Source organism: Mytilus galloprovincialis, chromosome 10 (genome assembly GCF_965363235.1).
Source record: "Mytilus galloprovincialis chromosome 10, xbMytGall1.hap1.1, whole genome shotgun sequence".
Taxonomy (NCBI): domain Eukaryota; kingdom Metazoa; phylum Mollusca; class Bivalvia; order Mytilida; family Mytilidae; genus Mytilus; species Mytilus galloprovincialis.
In genome coordinates, this window is record NC_134847.1 from 54,471,076 (window position 1) to 54,489,079 (window position 18,004).

Below are 18,004 nucleotides of genomic sequence, written 5' to 3' on the forward strand. Positions count from 1 at the left end.
TGAGGTCTACTCAAAAACAAAAATTTTGAACCCCCTTTTCATTCAAGTCAGATGGATTGGGATATTAAGTGCAAAAAACTAATTGTCATCTAAGGTTAATTATAGAATAACTAATTGAAGAATTCAAATAGAGAAAAATATTTAACAAGTGACGGAACAACATATTAATTCACCAATGCGTGTAGCACATGAGTTAATTATCAGTGTTGTTTGGTCACGAGTTGAATATTTTTCATTATTTGAATTGTTTAATTAGTTCTTCTTTTTATTTCATTGGCAAATGGCTTTTTTTGAAGAAATTAATGTAAAACATGTAAGGAACTATATCTTTTTTCTACGCGTTCACAATTTTTTTTTTATTTGCCGTTAATCGACGTCATGACAACGCCTATTGTTGTATGACGTCAGAGAGTGAAATAACCACGTTTATTTCACATGTGAAATTATTGGTTTTTATTATTTAACTGGGAAATCAATGTAATTCATTGCAACCAATGTAATAAATTGTTGTATTAGAAATGAAAGGTTATGTGTACTTTTCAAGTATCAAGTTCAAGTCCTCCAAAAATAAGTTAAAAGGGGTAAAGTGCAAAATCCAACTTTCTAGGAGATGGTGTTGTCGCATATCAAATGCAAGGCCATTTGATCTACATTACAAATATCATACTTCCGATATACAACATTAAAGTGGATAGGGCCATGAATGGAATGCTGGAATGTTGCTACATAGAAATGGAAAGTTCACAATTGTGAAGCTGAAATCATCTCTTTTGTCATAAAGTTTTGTTTTCACCCGACCCTCATTGTCAATTTATAGAGTATGTTTGTTGCATATCAAATGAAAGGTTGTGAAGAGAGCATTACAGATATAGTTAAAGGGAAATACCTACCAATTTCTCTGTTATTATAAGTAATTGGATAATGATATATTTGGCATGTTTGTTTCTTGCAAGGTCATCTTGTCTGTCAGACAATTTTCGCTTGACCTCTGCTTCATTTCATGGATCAGTGAACAAAGCTAAGTTTTCGTGATCAGGTCCATTTCTCCGATACTTTAAGCAATAACTATAAGGTTAACAATATTTGGTATATGTAATGATTGTAAGGTGTACATGCCCAAGTGGTATGTGTTATCTGACCATGACCATATCTTCGTGGTTCATTAGACAATGTTTACTTTTTGTGGATTTACCGTTTGGTCTAGATTGTTTCTCAGATATTATAAGCAATAGGGCAATTATGTATGATGAAAGGAACTATTGAAGGGTGTAAGTGTCTCTGGCAGGGTTCATATGACCTTGACAATGACCTCATTTTCATGGTTCATTGGTCAATGATAAGCTTTCGTAATTTTGTCATTTGATCAAATATACAATAAGCAATAAGTCATCTATATTTGGTGTATGGAATAATTGCAAGGTGAACCTGTCTGACTGGTAATGTTCATATGAACTTGACCCCATTTTCATTGTTCGTTGGTTAATGTTAAGATTAAGTGTTTTGACCTGTCTCTCGTGTACTATAGGACCACTATATTTGGTATATGGAAAAGCATGTTTTTGTTAGATACATTTCTATTTGTATCCATCTGGTGAGTTCAGTCAAACAGATAGTTATGCCCCGCCGTAGCGAAGGGGGCATTAAGTTTTACCCTTGTCCGTCTGTACATCCGTACGTCCCAAAGTTGGTTTCCGTTCTCTAAATTTAGTTTGCGTCAACCAAATGTTATGAAACTTAAAAACAATGCTTATTACAACAAAACACAGATCAAGTTTGAATTTTGGTGGCGCCACTTTATCTGTTCTAGAGTTATGGCTCTCTACAAAGGGAAACATTGCTTAAACTTCCATTTCCGTTCTCTAACCTTAGTTTGCCTCAACCAAATGCTATGAAACTTATACACAATGCTAATTATCCAAAATACAGATCAAGCTTGAATTTTGGTGGTGTCCCGTTAACCGTTCGAGTTATGCTCGTTTACCAAAGAAAAAAATTGCTGAATTTTTCGTTTCGTTTCTGTTCTGTAATTTTAGTTTGCCTCAACTAAATGTTATGAAACTTATATACAATGCTTATTACCAAAAATTACTGCAGATCAAGCTTGAATTTTGGTGGTGTCATTTAACCCGTTCCAGAGTTATGCTCGTTTACAAATGAAAATATTGCTGATTTTTTTGTTTCCGTTCTCTAACTTATGTTTACCTCAACTAAATGTCATGAGACGTATATACAATGCTTGTTACCACAAAACTCAGATCAAGTTGGAATTTGGGTAAAGTCACTTTTGCTGTTTTAGAGTTATGCCCCTTTATAAATAAAATAAAACTGAATTTTTCGTTTCCGTTCTCTAACTTTAGCCGTTGCCTCAACCAAATGTTATGAAACTTATACACAACACGTATTACCACAAAACTCAGATCAAGTACACATCTTGGAAGTGTCACGTTTTCTGTTCTTCAGTAATGACCCTTTATAATGTTAGTTTGTTCTATAAATGCTGTACTGTGACACCACTGTCCCAGTAAAGGGGAGGTGGCACCAACAAACAAAAGATTAACCCCGTCACATTCTGTATTTGCCTGTCCAAAGTTAGGTAGTAATTCAGTGGTTGCTGTTGTTGCTGTGTAAGATATTTGTGTTTCGTTCATTATTTTGTTCATGAATAAGGTTGTTATTTCTTTTTAGTTTGAATTCACGGTTTTACATTTGTCATTTCGGGGATTTTGATAGCTTACACGCCCGCAGGGGTTACTTCCTATATAATTTAAATGGTACGAGTGTGTCGCAAAACAGGGTCACCTTTTCATGCCCTGCTGGTTAGAACAGGGTCCCTTTTCAAATAGTGTCCTGTTGGTTAGAACAGGGTCGCTTTTTCATGTCCTGCTGGTGAGAACAGCGGGTCTTTTTGAAACAAAGTATTTGTCTAGAACAGGATCGCTTATTTAAATGTTAAAATGTTAAAGATTAAGTCTACTGTCTAGGACCCGGGTCTAGAACAGCATCTATTCTATACGGTCTAGAGCAGGGTATACTAGTACTATAGAGTCATTTTCTGAGCGTGTCTAGAACAGGATATCTTTTTCAATATTTCTGTTTAGAACAGGGTATCTTTTTCAATGTCTTTTGGTTAGAACAGGGTATGATTTGGCAAGTGCTGTTGGCACAATTATACCCAAAAGGATATTCAGTAACCCCCCCCCCTTTTGGGCTGACACGACAATGCGGTCATGGACTTTGCTTGCTTATGGTTGAAGGTCGTACAGTGAACCATAGTTGTTAATTTCTGAGGCATGTGGTCTCTTGTGGAGTTTTGTCTCATTTACAATCATACTACAGTGTCGTCTTCCTATTTATATATATTTCAAGATTAATTTTTTCTGTGGACGGACAACTTTTTGTTGTGAAACTGACTAGTAATTTTAATGTTTTGTTAAAAAATCTTCAAAGAAAAAAAACATTATTTTTTGGTTGAGTTCTCTACACATGCTACACTTCCCATCAATATCCTTGAAAATAGCAATACATCCATTGGATTCTGGAGCTCATACGACTGTGAGAATGGTAGTTTTACAGCTTTTCAATCAGTGCCAATTTTGATGTAATAATTCAGACATCACATAAAAGATATTTATATGTCCTTTTAACTATTCTACAAAAAATAAACAAAGTACATTGTTTGTATATGCTTTCAGTAATTTTATATAAAAGTAAAATTATCAAAAAAAATCTAAGGGGTTTCCATGATGTGTTTATTTGCTTCAAGTGCAGATGGGTAAAGAGACTATTCAATTTAATTTCCAATCTTAAACAATAGCCAAAGGAAATAATTCAAATGGACAATAAGCAGAATTTGGAATTCATGACCTCACCATCTTGATTCTATATGGTTATACAATTATGTATACTAAGAAAATGCAATATACCGTGCATGTACTGTTTTAGGCAGAACATCAATCAACACATAGAAATCAATATTTACATCAAAATTAAAATGTGAACCAAAACTACATTCTGCTTGATTGTTTATAAAAAGTAAAGTATCAGATTTAAAAGTAGTATGTTCAGCAAGTTTCAACTGTTTAGTTTCAACTGTTTGATACGCTAACCTACCAGTACTGATAATTTTCTCCTCAGACTTTCAGGTACCCTGTAGAATATTCAGTTTATTTACTTTACCATTTTTTCAATCTAATATTCCGTAAAAGGGTGTCATCTTTGTTGAAAAAGATGAAGCTTATAAAGGATAACCCTGGCTTCTTTTGTTCTTTAGAAACTGCCCTCTGAAGTCTGCATCATACAATAGAGTATAGATGGCTTCTTCTTAATACAAATGCCTGTAACAAGTCAGGAATATGACATGTACATTTTTTTTCCATTCGTTAGATGTGTTTGAGCCTTTGGTTTTGACATTTGATAAAGGACTTTCTGTTTTGAATTTTCCTTGCTGTTTGGTATTTTTGTTAGTTTACTTTTATCAAATCAAACACAAAACATAACATGAATACACATGGACATATCATTTGGATGCAGAGTATACCAGTCTTTGCTCATACTGCAAAATGTGGCTTGATTAAAAAAAAAAAAAAGCCCCGAAGCTTCAAGTTGATCTCAGGTCAGTTGACTGGACTGTAGTTGAGCCATGATTTTAGATTTAGTTTAAACATAGTTATTTAAAGTGGATTAGGAAACAATTAAATTCAACTTAAACTAACCCCTTTTAACTTTGCTGATGCGAGTGCTGCCTTAATTAATTGTATCTGCAATATTAGCCTGCTCTCTCTTATCACGGCTCAGCCATCTATTGTCCCCTTCCGAGTGTCTATCATCGTTTCTGAAGACCATACTCGCAGATGGTGTTTAGTGAGAGCCGAAAATTCAGTCCCTGAAATGTTCTCCCCGGACTGACGGGGATCATGCGAACCGTAGGAACCTTTGTGTTAGTAGTCCGTTGCGCTAACCACTACACCACGGCTAAGCATACTTCTATGATATGACAAAGAAAGCAGCCTATAACAGAATAAGTCTTCAAGAACAGGAGCACAGTTGGTTCCCATTGGAGTGAAGGTCTCAGGCTAGAATAATTTTAAAGAATATTTGGAATGTCATATGAAACTGGTATCAATGGAAACGCAGGCAATTGAATAATTTGTCACGAGAAATGTATTTAACATGACATGGTAATTGTTTGATTAGACTCGCATTTGACTAGCGTACCATGACTGATTAGCTATTTTTTTATGACATTTGAATCAACACTTTACAGCAATTATTAAAACAAATCATTTTTTGTGCTTATTTCTAAAAACAAATTGCGACAGATTTTTTTTTTTTTTAGTTTTCAGATATTTTTTTTTTTAGTTTTCATCATAAGCTTTAAAATAAACGTATCCTTTCAAGGTTGTCCAAAATGATGAAAATGCACACTGCAAAGTTGAAAACTTTATTCCATCTTTTGAGTGTTTTAGAGTAACGAGGATATTGTCTAAAGCGTCTCAAACACACTGAAGAGAGAAAATATGTCGGACAGAAATCCAGGGATTGAGTTTGGTACGATTGTTTACGTGTAAAACATTTACAGAATACTGATTAAGTGTCATTTACCCCACTGATATGACCATAATCCCGTAACCTCTATTTTGCGTGATGCTAAATGAAATGTCATTCACTGGTTACATTGTTTTGACCCAGTAAACAGTTGACCTAATTGCATGTTCCTAGTATAGGTCATAGTAACTAATCATATTTGTCCTCTGGTACATTTCCACAGCTAATTCATTTGTGTATGTAAGAAAATGTATATTCCACTTAACAGATCCTGTCACTCAAATGGGCTAATATTAACCAGTGATCCATGTTTTTTCCCCAAATGAAATATAATTTTACTGTGCCATAAGGCAGCAACCATTTGATTTTCTGGGGGGGCTATGGTTTTTTTTTTCTGGACAAAAAAAACAATCTATTTTTTTCGCAACAAGTCGAAAACAATTTTTTTCTTTCAATTTTAGCATTACATATAGTGGCAGCTGAGAGTGAAACAAACAATTTTTTTTTCTCAGAATCAAAAACAAATTATTTTTTTCTCCAAAAACTGGAAACAAACTTTTTTTTCCAAAAAAAAACATAGCCACCCCCTCCCCCCCCCCCCACCCCAGAAAATCAAATGGTTGCTGCCTAAACAGATAATCATGTAAATTGACAAAAATGGACAGTATAGGTCAAACAGTCATATTCAAAAGCATCCAATTTTCGAGAGATAGTGATAGCCTACAGGAAGATCTTGATGCTGCTGCAAAGTGGGAAGAAGACTGGCTTTCCATCCGGACAAATTTACAGTTCTCACTGCCTCAAACAAGAAAAATACAATCAAACATGACTGTATACATCCTTCACAGCCATACCCTAGAATCTGTCTCCTCCCCTAAATATCTGGGTATAACACTGCAATCCGACTTAAAATGGACCCAGCATACAAACAACATCATGGGTAATGGAAATAAATGCCTAGGCTTCATAAAAAGAAATCTAAAAACATGCATTACAAACATTAAGTCTCAGGCATATCTAGCACTTGTCCGACCAAAACTAGAATATATGCTTGTTCAGTTTGGAAACATCATACTGCTGAACAATGCAATAAACTTGAGATGGTTCAGCATCATGAGCATCGGGCTGCTAGGAATGCATGTAATGGTTACCACAACACCAGTAGCGTCACAGACATACTCAATACTTTAAATTGGCCTACTCTACAACAACGCAGACTTAAAACTAGATTAATAATGTTCTATAAAATTGTTCATCATATTGAACATTGCAGTACCATAAGAATTACTTATATCAACAGACGATAGAACCTGACAAATTCAGCCACAAACTTACAGACACCTACTTACATTTAAAAACTGTTACAAATATTCATGTTTTCCGTTTACTATTACACAATCATGACAATGGAATTTACTACCTCCAAAGATAGTACTTTCCCCAACTAAATATAATTAGAGAACAGTTTACACCTACTGTTCTCTACAATATAGAACAGTAATACTTAGTAGTTATAATGTAAATAGTTTTAACCACATGCCATGTTAGTCAGTGTTCCAGCTAGGCTGTTTTCAGAGGGCGCGGCGCCTGTCCTTTCCCGAGTGACGCCCTGTGCCCTTTTTACAGTTTTCAGGGCGCCCTGCCTTTTTTGAAGATCGATCGTATATTATTTTGTTCGTATTGATATAATCCGCTAATTACTAAATTTTACCTGGCAAAAAGTTTATGACTTTGTTAACAACCCCAAGCTAATCAACGGTTACAACTGGTGTCATAATCTGTTGTAAAAACTTGTGTGACAAGCTGCTTGACAAGTTTTTCAGCCTAAAAAGAAGAAAGATAGAGTTCTATATGGGCTAATGATGTTGTTCTTGTATAACCAGTGATTTCAACGAATAAACACAATGTTTGATTAATATCTTTATTAAAACATGCCCTTTTCATATTATCATGTTATGCGTTAAATGCCCTTTTTCAGGATTGGCACCCTGCCCTTTTGAAATCCTAGCTGGAACACTGTTAGTATTTGTAAATTTTTGGTACTACTATTTTGTAGATATTTATTTCTTATTATCCTATGCATGCGCAGCAGTTAGTAATAAAAATCTGATGGATAGCTGGATACCATAAGAAGAAGAAGATAACCGACTTGCCTAACTATATTGGCTCTGTCCCGAGTTCAAAATCATTTATCAACAAGCTGATTATTATGTCCTGAATGGTTGGGTTGACATTATTTCCTCATTTAGATGATTCAATACCAGTAATGGAAATAAACTGAAATAACAGTATCACAATCATTTCAAATAAAAAGTATTTGAATTCGTGATTTCCCAGTGGCCTAGATAAATATTTTCATAAATGATTTGGAAAGTTAACAGCTTTACATATATATCTTAAATCAAATGATAAAATCAATCAGAAATATTTTGTTTTCGGTTCATTAATGTTAAATTAGATTGAAAGTTTGGCATGTTTCAATGCTTGTAAAAACACATACACAATAATAGAAAAATAAACCTAATTAGGAATGAATTAAAATAAAGAGCTGTCAGGATTAATGCTAATTAGTCGATCTTTTGATATGATCAATCTTTGTAGTAGATTCAACGAGGTGACAGCTTTATGACTGATTGACAGGTGTCATTAACATAATGGTATTGCGTGTTGTTTACATAACAATATACATAATGTTAGCTTCAGTAAAATAACTGATTTGAGTTAAAGACATGACTTTTAACATTGCTTTTCATTAAGAGATACTGTTATAATTTAAATTATATATCTGTCGTCTTTGAAATCAGTGTTATACAGTATTCCTATATTTATTCTATTCATATACGTGGATATAAGAAGATGTGGTATGAGTGCCAATGATGCAACTCTCCATCCAAGTCACAATTTGTAAAAGTAAATGTAATTAAAAGTTTTTCCTTGATATTTTCGCGGTCGTTTTATTTTCGCGTTTCACTTTTTACCGCGAAAATAGCGAAAATAAAACTACCGCGAAAATTTCCCTGTTTACAGTAGTAATTACAATGCTCTTTATTACTGTGTACATGGTGTACTATACTACGAAATAATATTATATACATTCAGTAAGACGATGTCATGTGTACTTCTATTCTGTTGAAATTTATATACTTATAGATGCTAGTTGGTTGGAGCATGTTTATGTAAATTTGCCAGCTGTAAAGAGAAGAGCAGAAACACTTGGCACAAGAAGATGTGTGAAAAAACAGTGGCAGGTATAAATAATATCAAGATAAAAAAAAATCATATAATAATCTGTCAATAAATTTTGTTCAGGTGGGAAGGCTGATTATATACAATCGAATAAAAATTAAACACCTGCTCTCACTTACTTTTTATGCTCTACCTACGATAGACGAGGGGCATTGTGTTTTCTGGTCTGTGGGTCCATTCGTTCGTCTGTCCGTCCTTCCGTCTGTTCGTCCGTTCGTCCCGCTTCAGGTCAAAGTTTTGGGTCAAGGTAGTTTTTGATGAAGTTGAAGTCCAATCAACTTGAAACTTAGTACACATGTTCCCTATGGTATGATCTTTCTAGTTTTAATGCCAAATTAGAGTTTTGACCCCAATTTCACGGTTCACTGAACATAAAAAATGATAGTGCAAATTTAAGGTTAAAGTTTTTGGTCAAAGTAGTTTTTGATGAAGTTGAAGTCCAATCAACTTGAAACTTAGTATACATGTTTCCTATGATATGATCTTTCTAATTTAAATGCCAAATTAGAGCTTTTACCCCAATTTCACGGTCCACTAAAATGGAAAATGATAGTGCAAGTGAGGCATCCATGTACTATGGACACATTCTTGTTTAAGCCTAAAAAGTGAGTGAGTTTAAAGATTTATTAATGATAAGATTGGTCAAAAATATTTTTTATTTCTTTTAGTTTTATATCTTTATCCTGTTTATTGGAAGACTACTAATATGACATGGATATCAAAGCTCCCACATACAATCGAAAACATAAATTTTTCTCTCCTCAATTAATTTATCCATATAAAAGATTTTTTTATCAATAAAAAAATTCAAAAGTGACAAAACAGACAATATTCTCTACAAAAGAAGGTAGACCCACACCTTCAAAACATTGACTACATAACATTTTTATGAAACGGTTTACAGAATCTTACATTATGCCATTGTGCACTTCAAATTTGGTTTTTGATACAAAATATTTTGTGTTTCACATAGATCAACATAGACTGTCAAATCGGTTTTAATGGTGGAGCTAGCTAAGGATCTGTATTTCAAAATTTTGCCTATTTTGCATTTGCCATTTTATATTTTTGTTTTAGTCAGCCTGGTTACTGAGAGCAGTGACATGTATAGATTTAACAACTTTGTCAGGTGATGACACAGCGAGTAATGTGTCAAGACTTTGTTTTAAAGCCGCAAATCCTGTGCGAGATGACTTGATCAAAGGGCTTCAGATGGAAGATGCAGGTTTGTTTACACAATGAAGACGGGGTGACAAAGAGGTGCTCACTTTCCAAATCACACTTTGATTTTATAATTTGTCCCACTTTTTATACCCCCGCTTTAAAAAAGGGGGGTATACTGTTTTACCTCTGTCTGTCCTTCCGTAAGTCCGTCCGTCAGTCCGTCCGTCCCATGAATATTTTTTGTCGCATTTTTCTCAGGAACTACAATACAAGGATTTCTGAAATTTTGTTTCAGGGTTTATCTAAGTCAGCTATACCGTGTGATGGATTTTCAGATTGATCACTTGACAACTTCCTGTTTACTGAACACTTGTATGATTTTACACATGATAGCCAAGTTGAAAATTTTCGTCACATTTTTCTCAGGAACTACAATACAAGGATTTCTGAAATTTGGTTTCAGGATTTATATAAGTCAGCTATACCGTGTGATGCGTTTTCAGATTCATCACTCGACAACTTCCTGTTTACCGAACACTTGCATATTTTTACACTATTAATATTATCCACTTGTGGCAGGGGTATGATCAGTGAGCAGTAGCTCGCAGTTTCACTTGTTTTTCCTTTTTTTCTCCAGATCTCCCTTTTTTAGCTCACCTGGCCTAAAAGGCCATGTGAGCTTTTCTCATCACTTGGCGTCCGTCGTCGTCGTCGTCGTCGTCGTCGTTAACAATTTTTCAAACATCTTCTCCTCTGAAACTACTGAATGGATTTGAATGAAACTTAGCATGATTGTTCCTTAGAGTATCCTGCACAAAGTGTGTGCTTCGATTTTTGATCCGTCAAAAAACATGGCCGCCGTTACTTAAAATAGAACATAGGGGTCAAATGCAGTTTTTGGCTTATATCTCAAAAACGAAAGCATTTAGAGCAAATCTGACTGGGGGTGAAAATGTTCATTAGGTCAAGATCTATCAGCCCTGAAATTTTCAGATGAATCTAACAAACCATTGTTGGGTTGCTGCCACTTAATTGCTAATTTTAAGGAAATTTTGCAGTTTTTGGTCATTATCTTAAATATTATTATAGATAAAGATAAACTGTAAACAGCAGAAATGATCAGCAAAGTAAGATCTACAAATAAGTTAATATGACCAAAATTGTCAATTGACCCCTTAAGGGGTTATTGTCCTTTAATGACAATTTTTCACAATTTGTTCATCATATTTGCTAACTTTAAAAAATCTTCTCCTCTGAAACTGCTGAATGGATTTGGATGAAACTTAGCATGATTGTTCCTTAGATTATCCTGCACAAAGTGTGTGCTTCGATTTTTGATCCGTCAAAAAACATGGCCTCCGTTACTTAAAATAGAACATAGGGGTCAAATGCAGTTTTTGGCTTATATCTCAAAAACGAAATCATTTAGAGCAAATCTGACAGGGGTAAAAATGTTCATTAGGTCAAGATCTATCAGCCCTGAAATTTTCAGATGAATCAAACAAACCATTGTTGGGTTGCTGCCACTTAATTGGTAATTTTAAGGAAATTTTGCAGTTTTTGGTCATTATCTTGAATATTATTATAGATACATACAGATAAACTGTTAATAGCAAAAATGTTAAGCAAAGTAAGATCTACAAATAAGTCAATTTGAACAAAATTGTCAATTGACCTCTTAAGGAGTTATTGCCCTTTAAAGACTTTTTTCACAATTTGTTCATCATGTTGACTTACTTTAAAAAATCTTCTCCTTTGAAACTGCTGTATCAATTTCAGCCAAACTTAGGCTAAATGAGTTTTAGAGTTTCAGAGTATCTAGTATAAATTTTATATTTCATTTCCTTGTATGTCAAGAAACATAGCTCCTATGGCTAAAATAGAACATAGGAGAAAATGATTTTTTTTTTGCTTTTGAAGAAAATAGGACGATTCAAAGAACATTTAAATAAATTGAAAAGCCAAAATAATCATTGATATGAGATTAAACCAAAAAAATTCAGGTGAGCGATTCAGGCTCTTGAGAGCCTCTTGTTGTTCTGTATTCTTCATCCTCCTTTTTTACCCCCTTTATCCTACATCCTTAACGTGTGTCATCCCTTCAATGACAACTGTTTTTAAGTGACAGATCCAAGCATCAGATTTTGATTAATATTAAATTGTCTATGTATCTTCACTTTGCAGTTTATTATATTGTATGTTTTACTTTTGCTGCATATGTATTTAAATACCGGTAAGGAGATGTTGTGAGGTTGCCAGTGAGACAACTAAAGATGTTCTTATTTTCTATTTGGAAATTCTTTAAATGAATTATTGACAGTAAAAATGTTAGTATTCCTTTTAGAGAAATTGAACTGATACATTATGGGGGAACTACAAAGTGAAACATCCTTCAGAAGAACTATAAAAAACAAACCAATAGACAGGCAAATCAGTGACTTCTATTCATAGCAACTTTTTGTTATTGTGTTTTTCTTCATGACTACAAAATTGAAATGTTATTTGATCTTGTAAAATTTCGTTTTTTGTGTTTCCATTTTTCAGATATTTACATTGTGGTTACTCCAGAAACTAGTATTTACTATTGATATCTTTTATAGGTATTACTGTAGGAGCAGTTTGTGTTTACCCTAGCAGAGTAGCAGATGCTGTTAAAGCTTTAAAGGCAGCCAATGCTTCTCATATACCTGTTGCTTCTGGTAAGCTTATTGAAAATAAATCTTGGGAATGCAATAGATGTTTGTTTTTTGAGTTTTGTAAACTCAATTGAATTTACCCTTTAGGTTTTTTTAGGCCTTTCATATGTTTGCTTTGATCCTAAATGGCTAGCAAATATTCGTCCAGACATTTAGATATAGATAACCAGGGATGATTAGCTCCCCTTTTATGGAATCCACCAAAAGTTTTATATATAAAAAAAATATTATTCCATTCCTTACTTTTATATTACTGTCAACTGAAGCTTGTGCCATCTTGTGTCTACAACAGACTATTTCAATTTAGAGCTGTGGTACTGAGTATTGGGATGTGAACCTTATTGAACAACATTTTAAACAACTGAAAACTTGAACACCAAATCACTTGAAAAATACTTTCTTTACTAGCTGTTGTGGTGCCAAAGATTTTTAGAATTTCTGTCACTTGAAATTTGAATCATATTATTAAAAAAGTGGCAATATGTCTCTTCAGAGTATTTGCAAACAAATTGCTAGTTATCACTTGGTTTGATGTGCCATTTTGATAAAGTTTGTAAAGAACGTGTTATATATTTTTCACCTGGGGCAAAGGTCAGTAATGCAACTTTAAGTTGTAAAAAAATCATATAATTTTAGTTTGCAATACCTGTTTGAATGGTTTTAGTTTTGTTTACAGCTCATTTGATTTTTCAGTGGCAACAGGATTCCCTACAGGACAGACACCATTAAAGACCAGACTAGAGGAAATCCGAATGGCAGTTGCTGATGGTGCTAGAGAAATAGATATTGTCATAAACAGGGAATATGCTTTGACTGGAAATTGGAGAGGTAAGGGAAAGTAACAATTTTTAGTATTATATCATGAGTGGAATCTTTATTTTGAAATGTTAGAAAAAGAAACCAATTTAGTTGATAAGCTGACACACTCAATGATCCCTACAGAGAAAAGGATCCTACAAGTGGCTAGTTGCATGGTAGTAAATACTAGTAAATCAAATTAATTTTTTAGCTCACCTGGCCCAAAGGACCAAGTGAGCTTTTCTCATCACTTGGCGTCCGTCGTCGTTAACTTTTACAAAAATCTTCTCCACTGAAACTACTTGGCCAAATTTAACCAAACTTAGCCACAATTATCACTAGGGTATCTAGTTTAAAAATGGGTCCGGTGACCTGGCCAACCAACCAAGATGGCCGCCATGTCTAATAAACAGCTGCGCCCGACGTCTTGTGTGGAAGTTTTAAGCAATAACCATTTATTGTTTTTGAGACACGGCGGGACATGTGAAATCCCCCCCCCCCCCAACCCTGTTTTTTTTTACAAATATCACTAAAATAAAATTTTGAATCAAACCAAAAAGTATACAGATCTTTAAATTAGTATAACAAAGAAGTGTGTACAGTTTCAAGCAATAATCATAAATTGTTTTTGAGATACGGCGCGACATGTAAAAAAAAACCCCTCCCCTTTTTTACAAAATACTCAATAACTCAAAAATAAAATTTTGAGTCATAACCAAAAAGTATACAGATCTTTAGATTAATATAACAAAGAAGTGTGTAAAGTTTTAAGCAATAATCATAAATCGTTTTTGAGATACAGCACGACATGTAAAAAAAACCTCCCCCTTTTTTACAAAATACTCAATAACTCAAAAATGAAATTTTTAATCATCACCAAAAAGTATACAGATCTTTAGATTAATATAACAAAGAAGTGTGTAAAGTTTTAAGCAATAATCATAAATCGTTTTGAGATACAGCACGACATGTAAAAAAACCCTCCCCCTTTTTTACAAAATACTCAATAACTCAAAAATGAAATTTTTAATCATCACCAAAAAGTATACAGATCTTTAGATTAATATAACAAAGAAGTGTGTAAAGTTTTAAGCAATAATCATAAATCGTTTTTGAGATACAGCGCGACATGTAAAAAAAACCTCCCCCTTTTTTACAAAATACTCAAAAACTCAAAAATGAAATTTTGAATCATCACCAAAAAGTATACAGATATTAAGATTAATATAGCTAAGAAGTGTGTAAAGTTTTAAGCAATAATCAAGAAACGTTTTTGAGATACGGTGCGACATGTGAAAAAAAACACACCCCTTTTTTAGTTACAAAGTGCCGTAACTCAAAAAGTTTAAATCTTATTTTCACCAAAAAGTATACAGATCATTTGACCATCATAAGAAACAACTACATAAAGTTTCATGAAATTTGGATAAGTCGTTCTCAAGTTACGGTGCGACATGTTTACGCCGGACAGACGGACAGACGGACAGACGGACAGACGGACGGACACCGGACATTTGTATACCATAATACGTCCCGTCAAAATTTTGACGGGCGTATAAAAATAGAACATAGGGGTAAAATGTAGATTTTGGCTTTTATCTCTGAAACCAAAGCATTTAGAGCAAATCTGCTGTGATTAAAATTGTTCATTAGGTTAAAATCTATGTGCTCTAAAATTTTCAGACCAATTGGACATCTTTTTGTTGGGTTGCTGCCCCTGAAACGGTAATTTTAAGTAAATTTTGCAGCCTTTGGTTATTATCTTGAATATTATTATAGATAGGGATAAACTGTAAACAGATATAACATACAGCAAAGTAAGAACTACAAATAAGTCACCATGACAAAAATGGTCAATAGACCCCTTAAGGAGTTATTGCCCTTTATGGTCAATTTTTAACAATTTTTGTAAATTTTTGTAAATTTTTACAAATTATTTTCAACTGTCACTTCTGGGCCAAATTAATTATAGATATGAGATAATTGTAAGCAGCAAGAATGTCCAGTAAAGTAAGATCTACAAACACATCACCAACACCAAAACACAATTTTGTCATGTGTCCTTTGTTTAATATGCTCAAAGACCAAGGTGAGCGACACAGGCTCTTTAAAGCCTCTAGTTTTATGAAACACAAACTGATTAAATTATGTGCATTGTACAAAATGATTATGTCATAAAAAAAACAAGACTTATTTAAGTATGTAAACTATTTATTAAGTATGTTATTATTGTTTTAGATAATAAAATAAAGTTAGTCAAAATCATTTATTGGTAATTTTCACCAGATGACATCGATATTTCTCACTGTCAGCAAGTACCAGAAATTGTTTTCTTGGACCAACATTAAAATTCTTGTTTTATTAAACAGTTATTATTTGTTTATTAAATTCTTTGCAGGAGTGTATGAAGAAGTAAAAGCAATGAGAGAAGCCTGTGGAGAAGCTCACCTAAAAACAATCTTAGCAACAGGGGAACTGGGTAACATGGTCAATGTTTATAAAGCCAGTCTTGTTTGCATGATGGCAGGTTAGTATTCCTGTAAATTGGAAAGTCTGCTGTAGCTTGCTGTAGCAATATACTTTCCTAAGGCATCAGCCTCAATCTGGAAATTAGACAGACTATCTTAAATAGGATGTGTGTTCTTCTTCTAGATAATGTAGTACTATTGTTTGAATACTAATTCTAGGAAGATGCTTTTGAAATTTTGAGTTACTTCTATTTTGATAAGCTTACAGTTGAATAAAATTGGACTGAATATTTACTGGCAATTCAAATGAATGCAACATGCATTTGACTTCCATAACAATTTGTTGTATATAAAAATTAAAATTGAAATATTTATTTAATTAGAATGTTATATGATTAGGTGCTGATTTTATCAAGACATCTACTGGTAAAGAAGGAGTGAATGCTATCTTCCCTGTGGCATTAGTTATGGTCAGGGCTATCAGAGAATTTTATCAGAAGACTGGATATAAGGTAAAATTTATTCACTTATTTCCCTCGTATTAGGGAGATATGAAGGCTGTTTACCCAAGCAAATTAATATTTCTGATGGGCACCAATAATGATTATCAAACCGTTATCCGAAGGTTAAGATGAATGACCATTTTGGACACAGAAGTAGCAATCTCCTTTTATCATTGTTTAGCAGAAATCTTTTTTCAACATTGTAAGGGGCTTTGGAAGCTAAATTCTGATTAATTCCCTATTCAATTAACTACAATTACCAAATGCTGAAAGTGGCATTATAACACCAGGTCAATTAGAATCAAACCACAGTATGGTCTAACATCTGTCATTTAAACTTTTATTTAGTGTGACAACCTATCTAGCAAAATGAATCCAATGGCAACCATTTCAGATTTTGATTAACTGCAACTGCTATCAATCATGAAATTAACTGTTCTGTAAATTGAAATTCTGAAATTATTGTGTGTATTTATTATTGCGATTTTGTCATTTTTGACCTAAATGCAATTTTAATTTTTACGATTTTGAGAAAAATCCTGTTTAATTCATACAAAATATCTCAAAATGCTAGTTTAAATTATTGTGTTTACAACTCTGTCGCATTTTTCACAATAATAAAAACTTTTATTTCTGAATTTACAGTAACTAAAATGAGATATACCGGTCTAATCCGACACCTGAGTATTCAAACATCCTGCTTTAACCTATACATTTTCATGGTTCAAAAATATGCCTATCCTTGCAGAAAAAAACCTGAGTATTCCGACACCCTGCATAATGTGGCATTTTTTTCAGGTCAAACAGTGTTTATATAACACAGGTTACACTGTATAAGGTGAAGGTTATTAAAGAACAGTGTAGTTTTAAATCTCCAAAGCCTCTCAGGCTGTATGATGATGAACCTGTATCTGAATGGTTTTATATATTTAAATTAAGAATTATTATAATACCTCATAAATGTTCCTGTGAGTCTTTTTCTAAAATTGAACCAGAAGAATAAAAAAAACCACGTAAGCAAATACAGACTTCTTGCACCTCATACAATTATGTTGAGAAATGCTTAAATATTAGAGATCTTCAGTTTTGTGTCAAATTCTTGGATATATTGACAGGTTGGATTTAAGCCTGCTGGTGGAATAAGGAGCGCTAAAGATTCCTGCACATGGTTGATCTTGATGAAGGAAGAGCTAGGTGATGAATGGTTGAATGGGCATCTGTTTAGACTAGGTGCTAGCTCTCTGCTTATTGACATAGAAAGACAACTGTTTCATCAAGTCTATGGTCGTTATGCAGCCACTCATGAGATACCCATGTCATAATACTTGAACTACCTCTTAATAAATAATCGCCCAACTTTGTTCTCTTAAGGTGGTGCTAACACTACAGGGAGATAAATCTGTAAAATCAGCTCAACGTTTGAATCATGTTGTATTGTTAAGGAAATGTTAAACTTCTCAATGATCAAAATGAGTGTTAGTCAAAGTTGCTACATATCCAACCATTTTTTTTTTTGAGAAAGTGATTGATTCAAGTTTTTTGAAATTTTTATTTTTGTTCAAAGGGTCAAAGTAAATGTTTTGTC

The 18,004-nt window shown here is 33.5% G+C and overlaps 1 protein-coding gene across 1 annotated transcript; it reads left to right on the top strand.

The window, feature by feature from the left end:
* The first annotated feature begins 5,444 nt into the window (after nucleotides 1–5,444).
* LOC143047862 (deoxyribose-phosphate aldolase-like) lies at nucleotides 5,445–17,877 on the top strand. The gene is made up of 8 exons (XM_076221169.1): nucleotides 5,445–5,547; nucleotides 8,695–8,792; nucleotides 9,868–10,015; nucleotides 12,555–12,653; nucleotides 13,344–13,478; nucleotides 15,847–15,975; nucleotides 16,316–16,428; nucleotides 17,535–17,877. Exons 1-8 carry the CDS (start codon nucleotides 5,517–5,519, stop codon nucleotides 17,739–17,741), a joined length of 960 nt encoding a protein of 319 aa, XP_076077284.1. The 5' UTR covers nucleotides 5,445–5,516; the 3' UTR covers nucleotides 17,742–17,877.
* Nucleotides 17,878–18,004: the final 127 nt, after the last annotated feature.